Source organism: Tiliqua scincoides, chromosome 12 (assembly GCF_035046505.1).
Source record: "Tiliqua scincoides isolate rTilSci1 chromosome 12, rTilSci1.hap2, whole genome shotgun sequence".
NCBI classification, from domain to species: domain Eukaryota; kingdom Metazoa; phylum Chordata; class Lepidosauria; order Squamata; family Scincidae; genus Tiliqua; species Tiliqua scincoides.
The window spans coordinates 1,336,405-1,359,991 of record NC_089832.1 but is presented as its reverse complement, the minus strand read 5'-3'; the positions used below and the strand labels follow the sequence as shown (position 1 = coordinate 1,359,991).

General features: G+C 51.8%; 1 protein-coding gene across 4 annotated transcripts in view; it reads right to left on the bottom strand.

The window, feature by feature from the left end:
• Positions 1 to 23,587, bottom strand: part of DLG3 (discs large MAGUK scaffold protein 3) — a 70,326-nt gene that overhangs the window by 23,800 nt on the left and 22,939 nt on the right. For 2 of the 4 annotated variants that reach the window (XM_066640050.1, XM_066640051.1), the window contains 9 exons: positions 18,992 to 19,045; positions 17,569 to 17,619; positions 17,235 to 17,359; positions 16,823 to 16,992; positions 14,726 to 14,862; positions 14,366 to 14,510; positions 13,509 to 13,668; positions 9,630 to 9,786; positions 8,821 to 8,923 (listed from right to left, as the gene is read on the bottom strand). In XM_066640050.1, coding sequence (XP_066496147.1) covers positions 8,821 to 8,923; positions 9,630 to 9,786; positions 13,509 to 13,668; positions 14,366 to 14,510; positions 14,726 to 14,862; positions 16,823 to 16,992; positions 17,235 to 17,359; positions 17,569 to 17,619; positions 18,992 to 19,045 — 1,102 coding nt within the window. Of the gene's footprint in view, positions 1 to 8,820; positions 8,924 to 9,629; positions 9,787 to 10,719; positions 10,920 to 11,007; positions 11,137 to 13,508; positions 13,669 to 14,365; positions 14,511 to 14,725; positions 14,863 to 16,822; positions 16,993 to 17,234; positions 17,360 to 17,568; positions 17,620 to 18,991; positions 19,046 to 23,587 lie in introns of those variants that run through there. The other 2 variants (XM_066640052.1, XM_066640053.1) reach the window with 2 other exon arrangements.

Here is a 23,587-nt window from a genome sequence, read left to right as displayed (position 1 = left end):
CATTTATAAATCAGGCAGTAGCCTCTATGGCTTCTAAAAAGTTCATGAACCAGTGGTATAGAGTATTGAGATTTTGTGCACAAGATCCCTCGAGGAGATAGGCACCTTGCTCTGACAGGTGTGGAAAGCATATGTTTAAAAATTTGGGTTTTAGCAGTGGGTGTGCTGCACAGGTAACAAGTCTTTAAGGATAAAACTAGCATCTGGAGAAGGGAGAATGGGTGCGTGTATAGAAGGAAGGAGCTTGGAGGAAAGAGGACAGATGGGCTAACTGACTGATGAACAGACTGACTGACAGACGAACTGAACAGAGACTGCTGCAAACTAGTGTGTTGCTGCCACACCCAAGAGGTGCTGAGAACCAAGGTGTTGCTGCAGTGGCCAGAGAAGCTGCTGGTGGGAAAGGGAAGGAAGGACGACCTCTGCAGGTTGAATAGGCGAGCCCCCCTGGTGGTGGGGCAGGACCCAGCAGTACTTGCTATGGAATTAGAGCTAATTCAAGTGAAGAGAAGAACTAATTAGTTTAACGTGGGCATAAGTTCTTCAGGTCAAGTTTGGAAAGGTAATTTAGCAAAACAGATTCTATGCCAAGAAAGCTAAAAAATCCAATTCTCATTCCAATCTATTATACGGAACTCTCACCCAGGAAATTAAATGCAGGTGCTGGAGCTGCAGCAACCCTTTGCTTGTGCTTTATAGTATTCATGTGCTTTAAACCCTGACGGAAAGAAGAAAGTTGCCAAGAATCGGCACCATGCACCCTTTGGATGACAGGCACGCTTAAATGAGCTCTTTAATGAAGTTGGGCTAGCTTCTCTGTCCAACATTCTCTATCCTTGGCCTAAAACAGGCTGCATGCTTTCAAGAGTACAACACGGAATGCCAGTGCAAAAGCCACCTCAAGCATCCTGTCGGTGTGTACACGAGTTGAGCAACCTCACACCCTTGGAAACCCTGGTGTGGACTGCAAGACAAGCTGGACCCGTGCTCTGTTGGACTCTACTTTGTCTTGGAAGCAGCATGGCTGCCAGAACAATCTGACTCCTCACTCAGCCTGAGAACTCTCTCAGCGAGACAGCAAGGCCACAAGGTGACAGCAAGCCATAGCAACACTCCAGAGGGATAGGTCCAGGTATGGAACGGGATCCACACACTTCTCGAGTTCAAGCTGTGCCAGACGCCACCCCTTCGAGGAAGACAACAACTTCGCCACCCTGATGCTGGAGGAAAGCAGTTTTGTACCGCCCCCTAGACACAATGCACGATACTAATAAGCTGTGTTACAAGCATACACGATTTCTCAGCACAAGAGATTTGTTGTTGTTGGTTTATTAGTTTTATTTTGTGTGGGGCCATGAGATCACTCACGTGATCTCAGCCCCAAGGCGGGGAATCTGTTATGTGAAAATCCCCTTTTTCCTTAGTTGTGATTTTATATCTGGTTGTAGGCCAAACTTCTCACAGGCCAAACTTCCAAAAACTCTGGTCAAGCTACAAGCTCATGGATTCATTGTACTGTTTTAACCCAATCACTGTTTATGCAAAAGTGTCTCCTAATCCAATCACTGTTTATGCAAATGCATTAAACCTCAACACACACGTCACAATCAGGTCAAGTCACAAACTACACAACCTCCACCTCTCTAGGAAGAAGTGTCTCCTACATCACTGTATTCATTGTATTGTTTTAACTCAATCACTGCTTAAGTACTCTATGCAAATTTGAGCTGCTTTCCTGGGTTACTGTATTGTGTACGTTCTCCCAGCTAGGAAGACAGTCATTTGACCCTATTGAATTTCGCTGATAATCTTTTCAATGTTTTACATATTCCAAGTACCCCACTGTGTGTAGTAAGCAAGCACATCCAGGTCAGCTTGAGGTCACATCCAGGTCATCTCCAGGTCTGGAAAAAACCCCTTTTAAGAGAGGGCTTCTGCCCACATGCTCTCTCTCTCTCTGGCTCTCCCTCCGTGCCAGAGGGTCCTCCACAGGACACTCTCCCCCCATCCAACTGCTCTACAAAACAGGGAACTATCTAGCGCCTGAAACTCTCTCTTTCTCCCCCCCTTTTTTTCTCCCCTTCTCTCCCCATCTTTAGTTAGCAACTGGGTTTGGCAGACCAGGGACCCCTAAAATCCTTCCCTACAACCGTTCCCTTTCTAATTTCCTCGGATGCACCAAATACTTTTCACATACAACCACCATAAAGCTAGGTACACTAGATGCAAGTACTAGGACCAAGACTCATCATTTTTTCCATGTGCGTTATGTTTACCTGTGTGCTTTTGCAATAAAAATATAATCTTTTATTAAAAGTTATCTTTCTCTCAGTCTCCTCCTTAAGCTAAAAGGGAATTTCTCTGCATTATGCCATCTTGTTATCCAGCCTATGGTCCTGAAGTTTCCAATAAGGGCAGTGTAATTATTCCCCTATACAAAACAATCCTTTTTGGTAACAACAGGAGTGTTTATTTCCCAGTCAAGTGAATCTGCTTGCTCCAAGTCCTTCCCAGGTCTTCAAAGCCTAAGGGTCCCCAACTCAGAATGTTGTGAGACTTGAAATCCAAAGAGCTATTGCCTGCTGCTCTACCCCCACACTTGTACAATGAATCTGATTCTAACAGCCTTTTGCAGAATCCCACACGGTGTTGTGTTTGCTGCAAGCCGTACAGGATTTGTTTCTATGGTAAAACCAGCTAGTCAAGGAAGCATATTAACCTCTAATTGGCTGCAAAACTCCAGCATCAGGCTGAGCACCAAGCTGCATGCATTACTAGAACACGAATGTTTCACAACAGGAAAGAATCCAACATCCCACACTAGCCACAGCAGTTCACTTAGTCAGCTCAAGTGCATATTGAGGTATATTTTGACTCTCTTCCTTTTTGTAGCTGCCAGAATTTCAGCTGCAGGTTGCATACGGCAGCAGGACCATAAATGCAGGCCTGAGGAAGTAAAGCAGATTGAGAACTCCTGCCTCTGGTACATCATTTCGGTAACAATGCAAGAAATGGATTGCCTGCTGTCATGGGCCTATACATCCACTTCTTTTTCCAAAGGCACAACTGTTAGTCAACCTGCCTCACACTGTGTTCTATGACAGTAGTAAGACAAACATAAATCTTCTTCCTGAAGCAAGCATTAGGAAGATTACAGGCTGAAACCAGTGTTAAACATACAGTGTTAGACATAGGTACAAGATCCAGGAGAACAGAGACTGTCCATAATGGCTATTCCTGACAAGTAAACTTCTAAGCAGCCCTGGATGCCTCCCTTTTCCCACCTGCAGAACCATAAGTTACAACACTTTGAGAACAGGAGGAAATGCTTGGAAGGTTCATGGCCTAAAATAGCCTCTTCTATGTAGAGTACAGTAACTCCCAAGGTATTCACTGCTTGCTGGATGAGGGGACAAATTCACATCCAGCCTATTCTCCCTGATTATGTTTAAATGGTAAAATTTGAGCGCATGAAAATCAATGGACATATGGGTGTGCAAATTGTATGACTAGTTTTTAAAGAAGCCAAAAATGTCTTGTTTCCAAAGTCTATTAAATCAAGCGTTCATTGTACCCTCTGTTCTGCCTTCAGCTATGATACTGGTCTCTCCAGTTCAAGAGATTATCTTATTTCCCTCTTGTTTAAAAGTCACTTAGTATAAATTTTCATTTTTTTTACAAGGTCTAAACAGAACTGAAGTTCAGACAAAGAGCCAGCAAAAACAAACATGAAAGACAAATAAAAATATAAAAGGACACACACAAAATATATTTCTTCACTACCTCTGGAAGAAAACAAAGGTCTTGCAAACTTCCCCTTTCAGTAGTAATCAAATGCGCCTGGAAACAGACCACCATGTCAATGTGGGAAAGAGATTTGGGGTGTAACTGCCCTTGAAAATTGCCAGCTCTTGAACGTTAATTTCAACATCTAGTTACCTTAGCCACAAAGTCCATCTACCCTAAGTACTGTAATGAACACTTTCATGAGCTCAAAAGTCTGCCTCATACATTCATGGCCACCCCAGAGGATTTTTCGTTTGAGACAGGTCTACACTAGCCCAGGAGCTTTTGTAGGCCCTGAACAGCAACACATTTGCGTACCTTGAGACCATTCAAATACTACGTGCAGTAGACTCCAGTGTTTTTATATTATGTTTTATATTAAATATAAATATAATATGTTTTATATTAAAAACTAAAGCTTTTTATCTCCACTGAACTGAGGTAGTAGCAGGCTGCCATTTACAGTTCAGCCAGGCCAGGAACTGCAAAGCACATAGCAGCATTCCAAACAGTTTGCCAAGCAGCTGCTGTGACATCTCCAGCTCCACTTTTTCTGAACACAAACACCCAACCCATACTCAGGTTAACTTGCTAAATCTCACTTTACAAACGGAACCTGAAATACAGGAGTACCAACCAACTTCCCCTTTTGCACACCATGGACTGCTCAGAACCAAGAGATGGCTGTGATTGGAGATTTCTCCTTCATCAACTTCTGTACCGCCCTCACCAGGTGCGCATGTCACATTCATAGTTTCTTCCACACCCTCTCAGAATAAGTACAGCAGAATAGAAAAGGCTCATAAAGTTACAGTACAAACCCTGAAACTACATAAAACAGGAGCATTAACTGATCTTTCACCTGCAGTACAGTAGATGAGGCCGTATCAGGCAACAACTCCTGTAGGCACTGTTTAAGCCTCTGAACACCTGAGTAGGTAACAAAGGGCAGTCACAGGCTGGCAGCACACAAATCTAAGAAACGGCAACCCAGATATCCACGCTTTTCCCTGGGGACTCCCTGGATTAGTCACCTTGGCAGCTGCCACTCAGCCTGGTAAAGCCAGCTCTGACAGCACAAGGTCCAATACCTCTGAGAAGGGATTAGAGAAAAAAATCAACTGACATTGAATTCGCAACACTCAAAGTTCCTCCTCATCAAAACCCTTAAGTTTGGTTTCTGTGCTATGTACATCCTCCTGGGTAAACTGCAAGCTCTTCCTTCCTGACCATTCACTCAAACCTGACAGTGGTTGATTTCCATCAGTGAAGAACTATACAACAGTCACCTTTACATTTTTGAAGCACGAAGTGCTGACAGCAAAACCCTGAACCCAGATAGCCCACAACTCAGGTCCTGGTTGCTAAGCTGCATGCAGGTCCTTTCACCCAACACGCTCCTGAGAGTAAACCAGAAAGTCTACAACAGGCACTGAATATCCACTAAACACCAGAAGGGAAAAACTGCAGGCTGCATTACACAGGCCTCTTGAGACCAGCACAATGACAATTCAAATGCAGTGCAAGGCCCCAGAAATCACCTATAAAATAGCATCTACAAGCAACATCAAAGCTATCTCTGCTATGATACAATCACATATTACATTAACCACTGAGACAAAGCTTCTTATTCCTTCCCAAAAGAACAGAGGTCCCCAAGAGAAAAGGACACTGCAAGATGCAAGACGTAAGCTGTATGGTTTGAGCCTGTGTAAAACAAAGCTAGCATAGCTCATCGTGAAGCAAAGGGCCCTTGTCTCTCTGTACCCAGAGTAAAGACTATTCATACCACACAACCAACCCAGAAGGCTCCTTTAACACCTGCCACTCATTTTGAGTGCTACTTCCAAATGCTAGAAAGGCAGCTCTAGGCAAGCAGAATCTGTGCCAAGAATAGGCAGGCTCTACTGGGAGCCATCCTGCTCATCAAGGAGGCAATCCACCCCACACTGCAGTCCTCCCTTTAGAGTCTGTAGTGCTAAGAGCATCTGTTCTGTAAGCAGAACGTCCCAGGTCCAAGTCTTGGTGGCATCTCCAGGTCAGGCTAAAGAAACCCAAAACAGCCCCTGCTTGCGAGCGCTGACAGTACCAAGATGGCCACACGCGTTGCTCAGCCAACAGCAGCTTCTTTAGTTCCAAGGAAAGACGCAGCTGAAGCACAGAGAAGGGGCTTGCAGAACAGAGAACTGTCACACAGACCCAAGTAGGGGAGCGAAGGAGCCTCTGGCAAAGAACAGCACCGCTCTTTCCCAGTAATTCCCAGCCACCGTGGCTGTGTTGCCACTAACCAGGGTGCAGTGCAAGTGCTACACCAGGCGCCAGGGGTGCAAAGGTCGGCGCATCAAGGGCTGAGACAGGGAGAAAGAGCATAAGAAGAGCCTAAGAAGAGCCCTGCTGGATCAGGCCAAAGTCCTGTCCCATCCAGCTTCCTGGATCTCAGTGGCCCAGCAGATGCCTCGGGGAGCTCACAGGACAAGAAGACCTGCATCCTGGTGCCCTCCCTTGCACCTGGCATTGAGAGGTTGCCTACTTCTGAAACCAGGAGATCGCACATGCCCCTCGTGACCTGCGATTAACTTTTACTGCGCCACTCCACTCAATCCACTGCTCAAGGCGTCCAGGCCAGATGCGACCACACATCTTGTGGCAAGGAGTTCCGCAGATCAGCCGCACACTGGCGAGAGGGGCATTTTACCTGGTTCAAGGCCAGCGCCCAGGTGTTGCGCTGGAGGGGACAACCCTGGGACTGCTGCTGCAGCTTGGCCTGGCCTGCCCCACAGGGGACGAGGCAGGGAAGGGGGCCCAAGAAGTGAGCCTGCGAGCGCTGCCCTGGGGGGAGCTCCTTCGCTGGCGCTTCCATCCTGCCGGCCTCTGGAGCGCTCAGGACTCTCCTGTCCTCCTCACAACAACCCTGCAGAGCAGGCCTTCCTTTCTTTGCAGCGCAGCTGCAGAGTGGGAGCACCTCTGCCTCCCTCGCAGGGCTGTTGTGCAGACAGAACAGGAAGGAGCCCCTTGCAGAGCGCCCCCATGTCCTCTGGGGAAGTGGGGAGTCTGGGGAGGGAGAGAGCCTCGACCGGGACCTGCCCCTGGGAAGGGAGAGGGCGGCCCCAAGCCCCCCCCCCGAGGCAACCCCCCGGGGAAGAGCGGCCGACCTGCCTCGCGGCCACGGGGGTCGCGGCCACTCAGCCCCTGCGCGCGAGGGGGTGGGGGCCGCGCCCTCCCCTTACCTGGCGCGCGCCCGGCTCAGCGGCTCCTCCTCCTCCCCCCACTCCCAGCCTCTCACCACACAAAGCGAAGCCGCCTGCCCAGGCGGGAACGCCGAAGCCCCGCCCCGCAGCCCACCCCCAGCCCATCACCGCCGGCGCTCCTTCAGCCCCGCGCCCAGGCACATACCGCGGTCCAATCGCGGCCCGCGTTCCCTCACGCGAGCGCCCACCCCCGGCCCTGGCCCCGTCCAATCGCCGCGCAGGCTCCCGCACACCTGCGCAGGCTCCGCCCCCGCTCCCGCCCAACCAGCGCCTCTTCCTCGGGCCGAAAGCCCGCCTTGCGGGCTATACCCCGCCCACTCGCTTCCAGACTGCCCCACCCCCACAGTCCCATCAACCTTCAGGGCCCCCCGTTAGCCCCGCCCCCGCCACAGGCGGCCGCCATCAATCAGGCCGCTTCCTCCAATCAGCGCCCGCCCTTCCACCGTTGCCTGGTTCCAATCAGCCAATAGTACTCGCTATAATCCCCCCACAAGCGCTGTCATTTGCATGCGAAACCACGCCCCGGCCCCTCCCCCAGCAATCACTGTGCAGGTACAGCATGTTGATGAACAATGGGGGGGGCAAATGATTGCCCTGCGCCAGCAGGCAGGAACTCAACAGGTGCAGCAGAGTGGAGCAGGCCCTGGTGGACTCCTGCCTGTCCCACAGCCCTGCAAGGCCTGGAAACCTCACCAGGGAGCAGAGGCAGCAAAGGGGGGGCAGGCCCTGTTGGACTCCTGCCTGGCACAGCCTCTCACAACATGGAAGCCTGAGAGGGAGGGAGCAGGTGCAGCAAAGGGGGAGCAGGCCCTGTTGAACTGCTACCTGCCCCCAGCCCTGCAAAACTTGGAAGCCTCAGCAGGGAATGAGGCCAGCATTCTCCTCCCCACCTTCCAAGAACGACTGTCGGCTTGTCAGACACAAACAGCACCGGCTCTTGTGGAAGCAAACAAAGCCGGGAGTGTGCTGAAGCCAGTGGCTTAAGTGCCAGCAGCACCCAGCACTCCCAGGACAAGCGAGGGGGGTTGTAAGACAGTCTGCACAGGAGAGCTGGCGCTCAGTGCTGGGCACTGCACCGAGCAGGGCCCATATTTGGTAGAGAAGCTGCACCAGAAGGACAGGAATGCTCTCCAGGCAGATGCCACAGGGAGAGGAATGCGCCTACTGCTCCCCTCCCAGTTCTCCTCCCTGCATGCAGGCCTGCAGCGCTGGTCTTTTGTGCATGCAGGAGCACACACAAGTCTGCACACCCTGTTAGGGAACAGGGTCCAAGCAGCGCCTGGATCCTCGATAAGGAAGCAGCAGGGTCATGACAGGAGGAAGCTCCACAGTTCCTGCCAAGGGTAAGGTGGCAGGAGGCGATAGGAGGCTCAGCAGCAGGGCCTGCCAAGCAGCTGCATCTGCAGTCCCGGCACTGGGCTTAGGAATAACCAGCAAAGGTGCTGAGCTCCCAAGCCTGGCGGTCAGGTCAGCCCTGCCAGCTCCCACTTCCGCCAAGCTGTTGACACTGGAAGGGCCCCAGGAAGGAGCTCAGTTCCTCTCAAAAGGCCAAAGCTGTTCTTCCACCTCCCAGCCAAGAAAGGCCCGCCTGCAACCAGTTCTGCTGCCCCTCCAGCCCACCAAGTCCCTGTCCTTCGCACCAGCTGAAAGGCTGGCAACCCCCTCTGCGCTAAGCGCCACCCGAACACAGCCTGTCCTAAGCACACACAACTCACAAGGGATCTTGGTACATGGAGGAGAAGTGCTTGTGAAGGGCCAGGGGGAGCCCCCCTTGGGGGTTTCATACCTTCAGGCCTGTACTGGGCGATGATGGTGACCGACTGTCCAGCCCTCTTCAGCGCTGCTGCCGCCTGCTCATGCGTCGCGTTCCGGAGATTGACGCCATTCACCTGGGCAAACAGACCCCATCCCGTCAGTCACCTTGAGAGGGAAGGCCGCGACAGCCAGCCACCTCTCCTACAATGAATGGTTAAGCCCACTGATTTCCCCAGCAGGCAATGTCCCCCCCCTCCATGGCCCCTACACGGCGCTGCCAGCTCTTGTGGTGGCCCATGACTGCAAGACCCAGCCCCTTCCAGCCCCAAATGCCACAGCAGGTTGACCCAGATTCCAAGTGGCAGAAAGAATGCCAAAACCTCTAAGGAGGTGAAAGCCAGACCTGGCTGAATGCAGCAGCCACTTCTGGGAGGTGGAGAGCCTGGCCTGCTGTTTGTGCCATCAGTGCTGATCAGGAGCAAGCCCTGTGCTCTGGGCCCCACACACAGGTTCCATGTCAGTGTAGCTGGGAGTCGGCTTTCCTTTTTGCTGGCAAGGAGGAAGCCGCTTCCACCACCCTGGGCTGGGCTAACCCAGACCGGTCTGGCAAGCTGCTGTGTGGGCAAATCGGGTTAACACCTTACTGCCTGAGGCAGACTCTCTCCAACCCTGGAGAAGGACTGGGGGAGGAGTGGGACAGGGGGAGGGAGAGCTCCCACCTGCAGGCTTCCTAGTTTGAAAATAGTGGCTGCAAGCATTGCAACCCTGCCTGGACCCAAGGCTGTCTCCAAACCTGGAGCCTGAGTCCTCTGCAATTCCAGAATGGTCCTGTCCACTCACCGAGAGGATGCGGTCTCCACGCCTCAGCTCCCCGCTCAGGTCCGCAGGGCCTCCAGCCAGGATGAAAGAGACGAAGATACCCTCACCATCCTCGCCACCCACGATGTTGAAGCCTAGGCCCGTGGAGCCCTTGTGCAAGGTGATCTTCCGGGGTTCCCTGGCAGGACATACAACAGCCATGAAGAGGGGGGCCCAGGCACAGAAAGGCTACCTCCCAGTGGTCATCTGCCTCCCATTTTAGGATGCACCACACAGTGGCCCCAAAGCTCCCCAGGCTGCACTATCTCCACAACCAGCACAGACACAGTCACAACTCAAATTCAGAACAGATAAGGACTTGGGGAGAGGCACAAACCCCCCACTTTAGAAAACAAGTTAAGGAGCAGCTAGAAGCCAGCTGGGAATGTGGCTGCTGAAACAAGAGAGTCTCACTGGGAGAGGCTTATCCCACTACTCTGCCTCGACCAGAAGTTTATTCATGCAGGCTCAGGCTGGACTCCAGATGAAGCCTCTTTTGTCTTACGGAGCCAAAGACCTGAGATCCTGAATTCTGGGCAGTCCTACATTTTTTAATTCCTTCTGAGGCAACCCCAGTTCTGCACCAGATAAGGTGGATTCTGCCATGTGTATTAAGGACACCAATGTATCCATTTTGCAGAATATGTTCTGCTGCTGCCAGTTACAGGGAGGGGCACAAACACCCATACAGCACAGAGAAGATGCTGCATCTGTCCTGACCAGAATGTTTGAGAATGGTGGGGCGGGGTGGGGGGAGAGCTGGTGAATTGCTGCAAAGGTGGAATCCGCAGAGGCTAAAGAGAAACGCCTCGATTTTGAGAACAGTCCCCATGAACAGTCTACAAAGGGGACTTGAAAATACAAACTTCTACCCTTCACCACCACCCCGCCTCTGAGAAAAAACTGAAGAAGAAACACACCAAGGATGGGCTGGGGACTACCACCTGCTCCTTATAGTTAGTGCGGAACACAGATCAGCCTGATGCACTCTCCACATGCTCCACTGCCCTTGGTTTCCTCTCCCTGGAGACCTCCTCACTGCCCCCCCATCCCTGTGGCTCACTAGCCTCACCTCTTCCATCCTCTGACCCCAGTTGAAGCTGCAGGAGGAGGGCAGCAGCCTGGTTTCTGACGAGTCTGCATCCTGGCAGTGCTGGCCACCCAAACCTCCCAACAGGTGCCCGTAGCCCGGTGGGTGAAGAGGTGGGCATCCCTGGGAGGGTTTGCAGAAGTGGTGCACCCAGCCCACACAAGAGTCTGCAGCTGAGCCCTGCGTCAGACCAGCTCACTAACCCAGCAAGGAGCATGACAGACCCCTCCCTCCAGACAACTGCGGGGAAGGGTTGGAGGTTGAGGGTACCTGAGGTCTTTTTTGTGCCTGGGCATGGCCTGCTGCCGGGAGGGGCGTTTCCCCCAGGACAGGGAGGACGAGACGTTGACTGTTATCATGGTGGCAGCTTTTCTCCGCGCCCGACGATGACTGAAAGGGCTGCGCTGCTGGTTTTTTATCCAAGCCTCCTCCCCCCTCCCCCGCGTCACGGTGGGCCAGCAGGAGCAGTCATGGAAATGTTGAGATGAACCAGGCTCAGCCTGACAACGGTGTTGGGAGAAGGGCTGCCAAGTGGCTTTAACCCTTCCCTCCCTAATATCGGCCACCTTGGAGAGGACAGAGCAGGTATGGGACCCAGTTTCCAGCAGCTCTGCCTTTCCAGGCCCCCTCCCCCCACTCTGTGGCAGCAGCGCTCCTGCTGCTGCAATGGGGAAGCCACACAGCTCACCCCAGTTTCACCGATCTAGCTGCTATGGAGGGCCCCAGGCAGGTCACAGGACTACCTTCTACACTGGGAGGATGGGGGGGCATCTTGCCTGCCGTGCACGCCTGGGGTTGCACATCTGTGGAAGCTGTAGAGAAGGGGAGAGCTAGGCCTACACGCCCGAGTCCAGCATCTTCACCGCCCCCCCCCCAAGTTTTTTAAACAAAGTGTTCATATCTCTGAACAGAATCTTTGTCTTTACACCAGTTTTTCCATCGCTAAATGTCAAACAAGCTGCTGCTCCCTGGCCAAGTGCCTAGACTTTTTTTTGGGGGGGGGGCGGAGTGTCAAGGCAAGATTCAAGTCTCTCTCTTCCTAGACTTTGCGATGCTGGATTTCATGGAAAGTGCCACACCGCCCTCCTGTGGCCACTGCCTGGCAGCATCACCCAGCCTTATGGGCATGGAAGAGATTTGGGCCAGAGATCCCCACAGGCATTCCCGGCCTCAACTCCCTTGTTCCTCCACTGCACAACCTCCGAACCACCACCAGTACCCAACTTCTCTTTCCAGATGCTTCTAGACTGCACAGCCAGGGGGAAAGCGCTGAGCCACCTCTGGATGCTGCACAGCGCCTGGCACACAGCCGGTCTGCATGAAATGGCAACAAGTGCTAGTTCACCACTACTGGCATCCTCCTGCTTCACCAGTGCTTTCCTCGGTGCTCGTACTCCAGAGACCACCTCCTTGTAATCCCTACAACTGACCGTGTAAAGTATTGAAATCCCAGGTTCAAATTTCACCTCAGCCACAAACTCATTGAGTGCCCTTGGAAAAATCACCCTATTTCAGTTTCAACGCCCTTTCCATCTATAGTGTAGGGATCTCAGCACCAGCCAACCTTCCAGAGTTCTTGGGAGAGTTACAGCAGTGATGTGTAGTGTTTTGAGCATGAAGACCGCAGTATGTTTTCTTTCAACTCCCTATTACAAGTAGGGGGCTGAAGCCAGAGAAGGACTAAGTAGCCTCGCTGTCAGTGGCTAGAGCAGCCATTTTCAACCACTGTGCCGTGGCACATTGGTGTGCCGCAAGTGGTCCACAGGTGTGCCACAGGAATTTGGGAGGTCATAAGTAGGGTCAATGGGGATATGAGCCCCCCACTAGTAGCATGATGCGCCTTGGCAATTACACAGGCCTACAAAATTGAGGGTCAGAAAAGTTTTTCCCAAACTTTATAGTGGTTTGATATGAATTTGGGGTGCCGATTCCAAAAAGGGCATCCGTTTTGCCCTATCACATCTAGTTTTGGAGATACAGTATAGCCTCATTAGTGAATGGTTCAAGCAGCTTCCTCATGAGGAAGCCATGGTATAGGCTTCCTCATGACGAAGCTGCTTGAACCATTCACTAAAGAGGCTGTGCCATGTCTCCAAAACTAGACACGATAGAGCAAAACGGATGCCATTTTTGGAATTGGCACCCCAAATATATCAAGGAATTGGTGTAACGTTTAAGGAAGCAAAATGTGTGTTGGCCTGTGTTATCAAAAACCTGATGTGTGCCTTGGCAATTTTAGCACCTTGCCAGTGTGCCATGAGATGAAAAGGGTTGAAAAGCACTGGGCTAGAGGGCAGGCTTCAGTACCCTGCCCCTCTCCATGACTAGTAGAAAATGATGTAATGATCACGTTTGTGTAATACACACACATCAAAGCACCCAGACTTTCTAGGTGCATAATTTGGGCTGCACAGAATATTGACTTTTTAGATTGCAGAGAATACCACACCTTCCTGCAGCCTCAAACATTTCTGCCTTGCGTTCTGCAGCTCAAAAGGACCATTAGCCCCTCAGCCATTCATTCCAAAAGCCCATAATCCAGCCTAAGAATGGCCCAAGAGCATGAAAGGGCAAGTTGGGATGCCAGGCTCAGGCAGAGGCAGTGACAGAAGGGCAAGCAACATGGGAGGGGCAGGTCTCTACATGCCATCCAGCCAGCCTGGCCAGAGTGGCACCAGTGCCCAGGAAGGGGTGCCCAACTACCTAACATGAGCAGCTCTTCTGAAGGGGATGTGGGTGGAGATGTGGCTTCTGCTCTTGCTGCTGCTCACCTGGTGAAATCCTCGTCGCCGATCATATGGCGCGGCACGGGGGAGTAGCGGGCAGGCGTGACCTGTGGCGGAGCAGGGTAGGCAGGCTTGCTCTCCATGCCTCCCAGGTAGCCTAGACCAGGATTATGGCTTATGTGGTTGTCAGCCAAGGCAGAGAAAGCTGCAAGGAAAATGGAGGGCGAGGCATGACTGAGAGATTACATGATGAGTCCTGGCAATCGCAAGAGCATCCCGCCCTGTCCTCCTGACTCCTGCTCTGTACCCTGAGACACCCACAATGTCTAAGAGGGACGTTTGCTCTACAGCTACTGGAAAGGGAGCAGTTGTGCCAAGGGGGGTCAGTAAAGGAAGGAGGAACTGGAACCACCAGAGGGATCACCTATGTACTCAAGGTAGTCAGGAAGAGGCCCAGCTTAATCCTCAAGCTAATACTGTAGCATCTGCAGTGACGCTACAAGGAAAGAGAGCTGCTGGCCGTGTGTGGGCCGCTTTTGCTACCCTCTCAGTAGCCACACTGAGCCCCCAGACCTCTAGGATCAGGGCAGGCCAACAGCATGGCTTTCAGCCCTGGGCCCTTCTTTTCGGGTGTTCAAGGAAACAGAACAGGGAAAGAGGAGGGGCACGCAACAGAGAAGGCCAGCGCTCCAGCATAACCAGGTTTATTCTTTCAGGAGGCGCCAAAGGCCTTATAACAGGCAGTGGCAAATGGGTGGGGCAGGGACCACTCCGTGCCAGGTAGAGGGGAAGCCCAAGGACTCGAGAGGCATTGCAGGGGCCAAGCCACGAGCAGAGTGCAGCAGCAGGGGGTGGGGCCCGAGCAATGGACACTGCTAGCTGCGCAAGGGGCAGATACCTACTGCTGGCATAGTCCGGTGGGGCATACATGTCGTTTAGGTGGGGGCTGCCTGGCTTGGCCACCTTCAGGTACACCATGTCAGAAGTGTTCTTCAGGGCGGCCACTGCCTCCTCGTGCCGCACATCCTGGAGGTTGCTGTTGTTCACCTGGTGAGAAGAGGGCACAGTGGGGGAGAGGAAGCCAGAGCCTGTTTAGATGCAAGGGGGTCGCAGTGGTGAGAGCCAAGCCCACGGAGCCAGGGCAATCTCAGGAGGTCTTCAGACCAAAACGAGCCCAGGGCCCAGCTCTCCCCGCTCGGAGCTGCTGGGATCCGCAGCACAGCCCCTCCAAAAGCCCAGAGTCAAGCCACCCGGGTGCTTACCGCTAGCAGCCGGTCTCCAATCTGCAGCCGCCCATCTTTCTGGGCCGCCCCGCCCTCAATGATCTTGGTGATGTAGATGCTGTTGTCTCCTGGGATATGCTGGTTTCCAATGCCACCAGCAATGCTGAAGCCCAGCCCTGGGGAGAAGAGGCTAGATCAGGAATCTTCCTCTTCCCCTTCACCTTTTGCCGAGCCCCTTGGGCTTTTCTCCCCATGCAATGCATGTCCTGCTTCTACCCCTCCCTCCCTCCCTCCCTCCCTCCCAGGCGCCCAAACACCAACCCTCTTTAAATCACAGGAATACACATGCAAGAGGCAACACCTTCACTCTTACTCCTGATCACAAGTGAGGAAAATTCAGGGGCAAGGGGCACAGGCACCGAAGTTGTGCAACCATCTACTGTATTCCAAAACGTGGGAAGTGGCCAGAGTGGCCTCTCAACAAGCAGGTGCAGGCCCTAGATTGGAAGGGGTCTGCTGAGGAGGGGCGGGGTGCGGTGGGTGTTGCGGAATGCCCCTTCCAGCTTGCCAACTCTCAACTCTCCATAAAGCACTTCCCCTGTGAGGAAAGGCTAAAAGCACAGAGGAATTTTTAGCTGAGAAAAAAGGGCACCTAACAAGGAGACACAATAAAACCTTGTAAAACCTGAATTTGTGTGGAGGAAGCCGGTAGAGAGGAGCATCTTCCCCTCTTGTGTAATACAGAGGAACCTGTGGGGCATCCAATGAAGCTGATTGGCAGGAGAGTCAGAGGAAAGGACTTCTTCATGTGACAACACAAAATTAATGCATCCAATTTGCTGCCTTGGGATATGAAAATCAACACTTGCTTAGGGGGCTTTATAGATGAGTTGGAGGAGCAGGACAAAGGCCTATCAATGACTATGTAGAACCTCTATGTCCACAGGCAGTCTACTATATGAATGCTGCTGCCTTTCTAGCCCTGCTTGTGGGCTTCTCACTGCCTGGCTATGGTGAGGCTAGATGGGCCCCCTTTGGTTTCATCAAGCAGGGCTCCTTGGATCTCCATGTTCCACAAGGCCCAACTAGGTGTCTGGGAAAGGTGCGTCCATCTCTAACCTATAAAGTTGGGACAGGAGTGTGACCCGCAGAGCCCCTTTGGAAGCTGGCTGACGCTGCCAGTTCCCAGTCCTGCTGGAAACTCCCCTCCTCTCCTCTGAAATCAGCTGCTAGATTGTACAGTTAGCAGCCCCCCTCCCCAACCCAACAACTGCAGTGAGATACCAGGGGTGTCCCTCTTCTCAGTGTCTTAGCCATGGCCTTTGAGTGGCAGCCTCCAGGCTTCTCCTCTTCCAGTCACACTCCCTACCTCTGACTCCAACTGATCCCATCATCAGTGCCACCCACCAATCCTGCTAACCCCATTCCTTGGCTTTCGCAGCTGCTGGCCACAAGCTGGCTATGCCCAGCTCCAACTCCTGGTTGTGACCTGCCCTTGCCTTAGGACAGGGGCCTAGGGACCTCTGACCACCAGGTTGGACCATTCTTGCCAACTGTAAATTACCCCTGCTAATTGGGTAAGAGGCACTTTTTCAAGTGGGTGCTCCTTTTTTTAGCAGGGGGAGAGTAACTGGCCCACCTCACCCCAGCACTGTCTGTTCTGGTGGCTGTCTGCTGGTGTTCCTTGGCATCTCTTTAGATTGTGAGCCCTTTTGCGACAGGGAGCCATTTAGTTACTTGATTTTTCTCTGTAAACCGCTTTGTGAATTTTTAGTTGAAAAGCGGTATATAAATACTGTTAATAATAATAATTAATGTTAAGTTGGCAACCTTCAGTCTGGAAAGACTCTGGTATCGCGCTCTGGATGGTGGTTCTGGCACAGCGTCTAGCGTGGCTGAAAAGGCCAATTAGGGAGTGACAGTCCCTTCCACACCGGGAGCAAGTGCAGTCTGTCTCCCTGGCTATGGGCCTTCCTTCTTAGCCTCTTAGCCTCAGACTGTTGGCCAAGTGTCTCTTCAAACTGGGAGAGGCCATGCTGCACAGCCTGCCTCCGAGCGGGCCGCTCAGAGGCCAGGGTTTCCCACCTGTTGATAATAATAATTAATAAAGCAGCACCCCCATGCGCAGGGTGTCACCTTTGGGTCCTTTCATGAGGTTGACCTCCATGACCGTCTCTGGCGGGGGCTGCCTTCGTCGCACTAGGAGCCGCACAACAGGCCCCGCCTCCTTCAGTGCCTCCACGGCCTTGCTGTGCACCACTTCTGAGACATCCACTTCATTCACTCTCAGCACACAGTCGTTCACCCTGTGACAAGTGCAAATCTGTCACCAGAGAGACTGCGAGAGAGGCTGAGCCCCAGGTGTGAAGAAGAGCCCTCGCTGGCCCTTCAGCAGTTCCACAGCAGGCAGCTTCAAGGCAAACATTTTTGCTCACATGGGCGCACATCCATCCTGCCGCCGCCGCCACCACCCTTTTGTCACTGCCCCATCCCTTAAATTGCACTTGGCCTCCCAGGTTTTGGGGTCCATGTCACACGGGGTACTCACCCCAGCCGCCCATCCATGGCCGCCGCTCCTCCTGGGATGATCTTGGTGATGAAAATGCCGGGGTCATCAGGAATGTGCGGGTTATCGATGCCTCCAGCAATGCTGAACCCAAGGCCAGAGTTGCCCTGCAGAGAGAGATTGATGTATGCAGCCTTTTTCAAGAGATCCAGACAGGCCTCTCTAAATGGGAGCAACATTCAAGGGAGTCAAGAGCTTGTTAAACCAAAGCGACACTGTGTGAGCAAGACTCCAGCTCTGGACAGACATCCCAGTGGGAAAAGCTAACTCTCCCAGCACTCCATTTGCACCCAGTCCAGGCACCCCTCTGACTCACCCTTTCCAGGACAATCTCCTCGTACTTGAACATTCCGTCGCTGCCATTCACCTGGGGAAGCAGAGAGCAATATTACACAGGGCTGCAAAAACGGGCCTTGCTCCCTCCTGGGGCTGGAAAGGCTGGGGTTTTGCACAAGCAGTCACAGTTCACAATTTGTGGCATAGTCACAGCCATGTTGCTGCACAGTGCCTCCTCCCACCCTCAGGACACAAACTTGATAATAAAAGGCCTCCCCCCACACATGTCCTAGTTCTTAGTGCATCCAGATCTATAGTAGGCCAAGGCTGCTAAATGGCAGTGAAGGTGGGAGGGCCTGAGGAATTTTCCCAGTGGCTTTGGCAAAAAAAGCCAAGTAAGATATGCATCTTCGAACAGAACCACAATTATGATGACTAAATAGCAGTTAAAGTCAGTGCAATTTGAGTGTGATGCAAACACTGCCCTCACCACCATCCTGCAAATTCTACATCAAAAAAAGCCCAGATTTTCCACATAACCTGCATTTCCACCCTGCACAATTTATTTTGTTTTCCAGATCAACTGCTGGAGTAAAGTAAAGATGATGGCCTGTAGGGAGAGCATCTCCAAAGCAGGGGCCATGTGGAAAAAAACAAGCCCTTGTGCAGGTCTCTGAAAGCCTCTGCAGACAGAGCAAGACCAGAGCAAAAATCAGGACATGTGTCATATATATATATGACACACTCTCTCTCTTATATATATATATATATATATATATATATATATATATATATATATATAAGATACCCTGAACTGCTAAGTGCACGTTGGCTTGGGATGAGAATGCTTTGAGGATCATCTTCTCCCACATAATCCTGCACAACTACTAAATCAACCAGGCAGGCTCTGCTGCATCTCATCTTTATCTAATATGCAACGGGTGGGACTGTGGAAGGGGCTTCTCTAGAGCAGCACCCAGGCTGCAGAACTGCCCGCCACAGGAATTCCATCCTGCATCTTCTTTATTGTCCTTTCACCACCTTCTCGAGACCGAGTAGGCAAGCTTTCAACTTGATAAAGCTGAATTAGCCAAGGAACTTTTGTTCTTGTTGGGACAGTTTATCTGCCACCTCCCTACTCTCCAGCTGTTGGCTTGGCATTTTTCAAGTAGAGGTTGACTGTTTTAAACAATACTTGATTGAGTCCATTTTTGTTAGGCACCTCAAACAGGGCAGAGCTGCACATGAGGCAGGACACAGATTATTTTGTCAATACATAAATACTCCCCACCCCCTACCAGCCACCACTGGATAGAACCACAAAAGAAGAGCTGTGCAATGGACTTGGTTCAAATGACGGTTGGATTGGTGCAAGGTAGGGAGGCATCCTGGTTTCCCCAGAGCCTTGCAGAGGTGAGCAAAACACAGTGGACAAGGACCCCAATGCAAAGGGGTAGACTTACAGAGAGGCTTGGCTCTAAGGCGTCCGTATTCACAATAATGGGTGAGGGGCTAGCCTGAACAAGAGAGAAAAAAGAAAGAAAACAAGATCACTCATTTATAAGTTCACCCCTTTTTGCACCCTCTGCCATTCCCACTCCAGCTGGGTCTCCCACCTGAGTCGCTCTCACTGCCCAGAGATGTTACCCTACAGATCTCCAGTGAGTTCCAAGATGCACCCAGACCTTTTGTGAAATACAGGCAATTGCAGCAGGGATCAGACCTGCCCCTCTATACTAGCTCCCATGCATATATTTTCACTAACCAATCAGAATCCCAGAGGTGAAGAGGAAGCCGTGTTACTGCCTATACTGAGCCAGATCTCTGGTCCTTCTAGCACAATGTATCTACCCTGGGTAGGTCCCTGGCCTCAGGCAGGGGGCCTTCTTGAACCTGTTGCCCAAGTTTCTTGTGCACCTGAGATCTTTCACACACAAAACATGTGCTCTAGTGCTGGGCTGGAAGGCAAAGGTCAGGACCTCTCCCGGGGAAGAGTTATACTGTGACTACACCGCAAGGCTAGACTTTGCCATACCATGAAGATAAACTCAATTTGGCATTTTATTCTGTATCTCTGTCTTGCATTTCAACAATTGTGGCCCAAGCAATTTACAAAAGGGATTATAACAACCAATCGAAACAACAACTCCAGTCTCCAGACACAGAACAGACGGGAAGAAGTCTCCACAGCAACACTGCTGAAATCCATCCAGCTCTCAACAACTGATGGATCAAAGACTTGGCAAAACAAGCACGTTTGTCATGGCTCTCTGAAAAGTACAGGCAGCCAGGTGTTCTGACCCTGGCGTACTCTCTGCTCCTACCCAGGACATCAAGGACCAGCGGTAGCTGCCAGTAACACAGGAGCTGCAGGGGTTGTCCGTGCTGAGCACCACAGAACCCTTCTGCCCGGCCCCCCCAGGCCCTGTGCAACAGCACAGTGGGGAGCCCAAAGCAGCAGCCGGAGTGTAGCCCCATCAGACTGCACAGCTGCCAAAGTATCCGGGATTGTGCTTAAAACTTTTTGAGGTGGGGGGGGGGATTGTCTCTTCCTTCTGGCCCACTGCAACATGTTGCACATGTGGGTAACAATCAGAAGGGCCATACCCCCTTGGGGAGTTCCACCTTGTATTGTGCAAACTCTGTTTGGCTGTTTTTAACTGCCCTCCCCCATTCTCATCCCACTGCAACAGGGGGCTACCTGCCTCTGCTGCCATAAATCATGGGAGCTGTACAGCACTGCAGCCTGCTGAAGGACTGCAAAGAGGCTGAGAGAACCTGGAAGGCTGGACCCAAGCACTGCCCTCAACATCAGTATCCCCACAGCCCAGGTAAAAAGGCCTGATCGCAAGCCGTGGTCACAAGGAGGACGTGGGTGGCAGAGGCCAAAAGACACATCCAGAGAAAACAGCAAAGGTGAGCGGGGGGGGGGGGCGTTAATCATACTGCAATTAATGTTGAGCCCGCCTGGCTAGTACTGCCCTGGATTGCGCCAGCCATTTATTTCTCCCCCCCCCCAGGGGAGCAGGCTGGTCCCCGAGGAGCGAGCTCTGCCATGTGCTGCTGAATGGCCCTGTCAGTTCCCTTCCGTCTGGGCCGCTGCCTCCTTTTCTTGTTGCTCACTCAATCTCCCCGCTATCCTCGGGCTGCACTCAAGACCCTGCAGAGCTCACCAATTCAGGCCTGGTTTCCAGGTGAATGGGCAAATTGTCCCCAGTGTGGCCACGAAGAAAGGGGCCCAGATAGGGGGCTTCTATGGGACTCAAACTGGAGAACACCCACAGGGTACAAATGCAATGGAGGTGTGGGGAACGGGGAACAGCACATCAGTGGAAAGAGGAGCCTGATGGAGTCAGACCACGAGCTTGTCTGGCACAGTCACCATTTGCTCTGGCCAGCAGTGGCTGCCTGGCAGAGATCTTCAGAATTGGATTCACAGGGGGTCATCCCCTTGGCCCATCTAGCCTGGCACTGCCTGGACACTCTCCAGGGTTTCAGGCGGAGAAGGGTCTTGCATAGCCCTACCCAGAGATGCTGCCAGGAATCACAAAGCTGTGGGTCCTCCCAGAATGTATATAAACCACCTTCTCCCAAGTCAGACTCCTGATCCATCCAGTCCAACCTAATGGCACAGTACAACCCAGCACAACACAGTCTAGCACAACCTGTCCAACTCAACCCAGTTTACTGGGAAGCGCAGAACTTCCACATTCTTTGCCATCACCTTTGGAAGCAGGCCTGGGATCTTCCTGCAAGCAAAGAATGCCCTCTAGTTACGGCCCCTTTCCTGGCATAGGAGGACGGAAAGTGGAGGGTTCTAGTGCTGGGAGCAACAATGAACAGGGCAGTCCACCGATCCATGGACAAAGCATCTGCCTCTGAACGCCAGTTGCTGGGAGAGGGGAAAGAGCGGAGAAGGGCTGCCGTTTTCATACCCTGGCACCTAGTTGGCTGCTGGGGGAAGCAGGATGCTAGGCTAGGCTGCCTCCCCTTGGGCCTGATCCAGCAGCACACTCCTCTAAGAAGACAACAGTCCATTGGACAGTTGTCCAGACTGAGGAAAGGAAGCAGCTTTTTACCAGACAGTGGCACTGGGTTGGGCCAATTCCTTCTGCTGGTCAGTGGCACAAGGAGTCGAGACAAGGATCCTGGCTGGAGCCTTCAGGCATCAAGAACCACAGAGAAACACTCCCAGCCTGAGTTGCAAGGGCCATGGCACTGGGTGTTGAGCAGGCAGAGAGGTGATGGAGAGGTTGAGAAATGGTGGGCTGTGCCAGGCTGGCAGCAGATAGCAGAGCCTCTCAGAAGAGCACGTCTATCAACAGCTATTTGCCACAATAGCCCAATGATCCATTGCTCTGTGCTCCAAAGCAGTGCGCTTCTTCCGACTGCCAAACACCGAGGACAAGCAACAGGGGGAAGACCGTCACCTGCAAGCCCTACTGGTGCGTTTCCAGAGGCCTCTGCCTGGCTGCACTTGGTCACAGAATGCTGGGCAGATGGACCCGTGCAAGTCTGAGATCCAGAAACACTGGCCTTAAGAGCCTGGCACAGCTCCACATGATTTTCTCAAACATGCATTGGGGAAACAAGGATCTGAAAAAGCAGCAACTCTCACTCTGCTGCCCTTAGCACACTTACTTAGAAGTAAATCTCACAAAAATCAACGGGAATACTTTTGAATAAATACGAACAGGACCTGCCAGCTAGAAAAGCAGCAATATATCTCTGCCCAAATGGGAAAAAGATAACTGGGTCAGTTTCCAGGCCGGAGTTTTTAACAGTATCTTGAACTGTAACGTGAAGGAAGAAGCCATAGAAATGTCGCGTTAATCTGCAAATGAGACAAAACTTCAGGGAACTGCAGCCAAACTAGAGGAGAGGCTTCAGATTTGAAGCACCTTCGTATACTCAAGCACTGAGCAGACACCAACAGGGGCTTCTGTGTCTTACTCACTTGACATATGCAATGTGTCAGACCTGTGCAGAATCTAGAAAGGGGCGCTTGATGGAATCAAAAGTCCTCTGGGACAAAACAGGACTGTGAAATCCAACGCAGATGAAGTTTTACCTCCGGCAGAGTAGACCTACATTATTACTATTACTATTACTATTATTATTATTATATGAAATTAAACAATTATTAAATAACAACAACAAGAACAATATATTTCTTTTCAACAAAAGTGTTTACATAGCAAAATAAATCAACCAATGACTTTTTCGCCAAAGGACTCACAGTCTAACAAGAGATGTGGAAGAGGCAATGACCACTGGAAAAGACGCCATGGTGAAGGAGAATGGTGGCTCTCCCCCTGCTAAATGTAAGAGGGCTTTACTTTGAAAGGTGCCTCTGTGCTCAGTCAACAGAGGTCAGCTAGCAAAGATCCCATCATCTCTGAGAAAGATCAAGAGGTTTTGCAATACTGGCAACGTTTAAAAGCCAGGAACAGGAAGTAGCAGAAGTCAGGCCTTTAAGAACAGAATGCAGCTCTAGTCAGAGCTGACTGGACGGGGAGGCTGAATGCAGATAGCATTTAGGGGAGGGACTGTAATTCAGTGGAACAGCACCTGCTTTGCAGGCAGAAGATTCTGGTTCCATGCCGGGTACCTTCAGTGAACAGGATCATGGAGAGCAACACTGGGAAAGGAGTCTCCCAGTCTAAGGTACTGGAGAGCAACTGACAGCTGGGGTAGACAACAGTAGCCCAAAATGGACTAATGGTCTGAATCCATACCAGGCAGCTTCCAAGCTTTGAACAGGATATGTACAGAGATATCAGCAAAGATTTCCCAGGATTGGGCAGACACAACATCCAAAACTGCTGAAGGAACTAGATATATTTATCTCCAGGAAATAAGACCACAACATATACAAGACCAAAAAGAGTGAGAAGAACTAAGGAAAAGAAGAAAGCTTCAACATCCAGCACAGAAAAGAGAGGCTGGATACCCAACAGGTTCCTAGAAGGTTCCGTTGCCCTCTCCACCCCTGCTTCCACTTCACTCACCTGGAGGCCACTGCATCGTTCCGGGAAAGCAGATGCACCAAGGAAAGA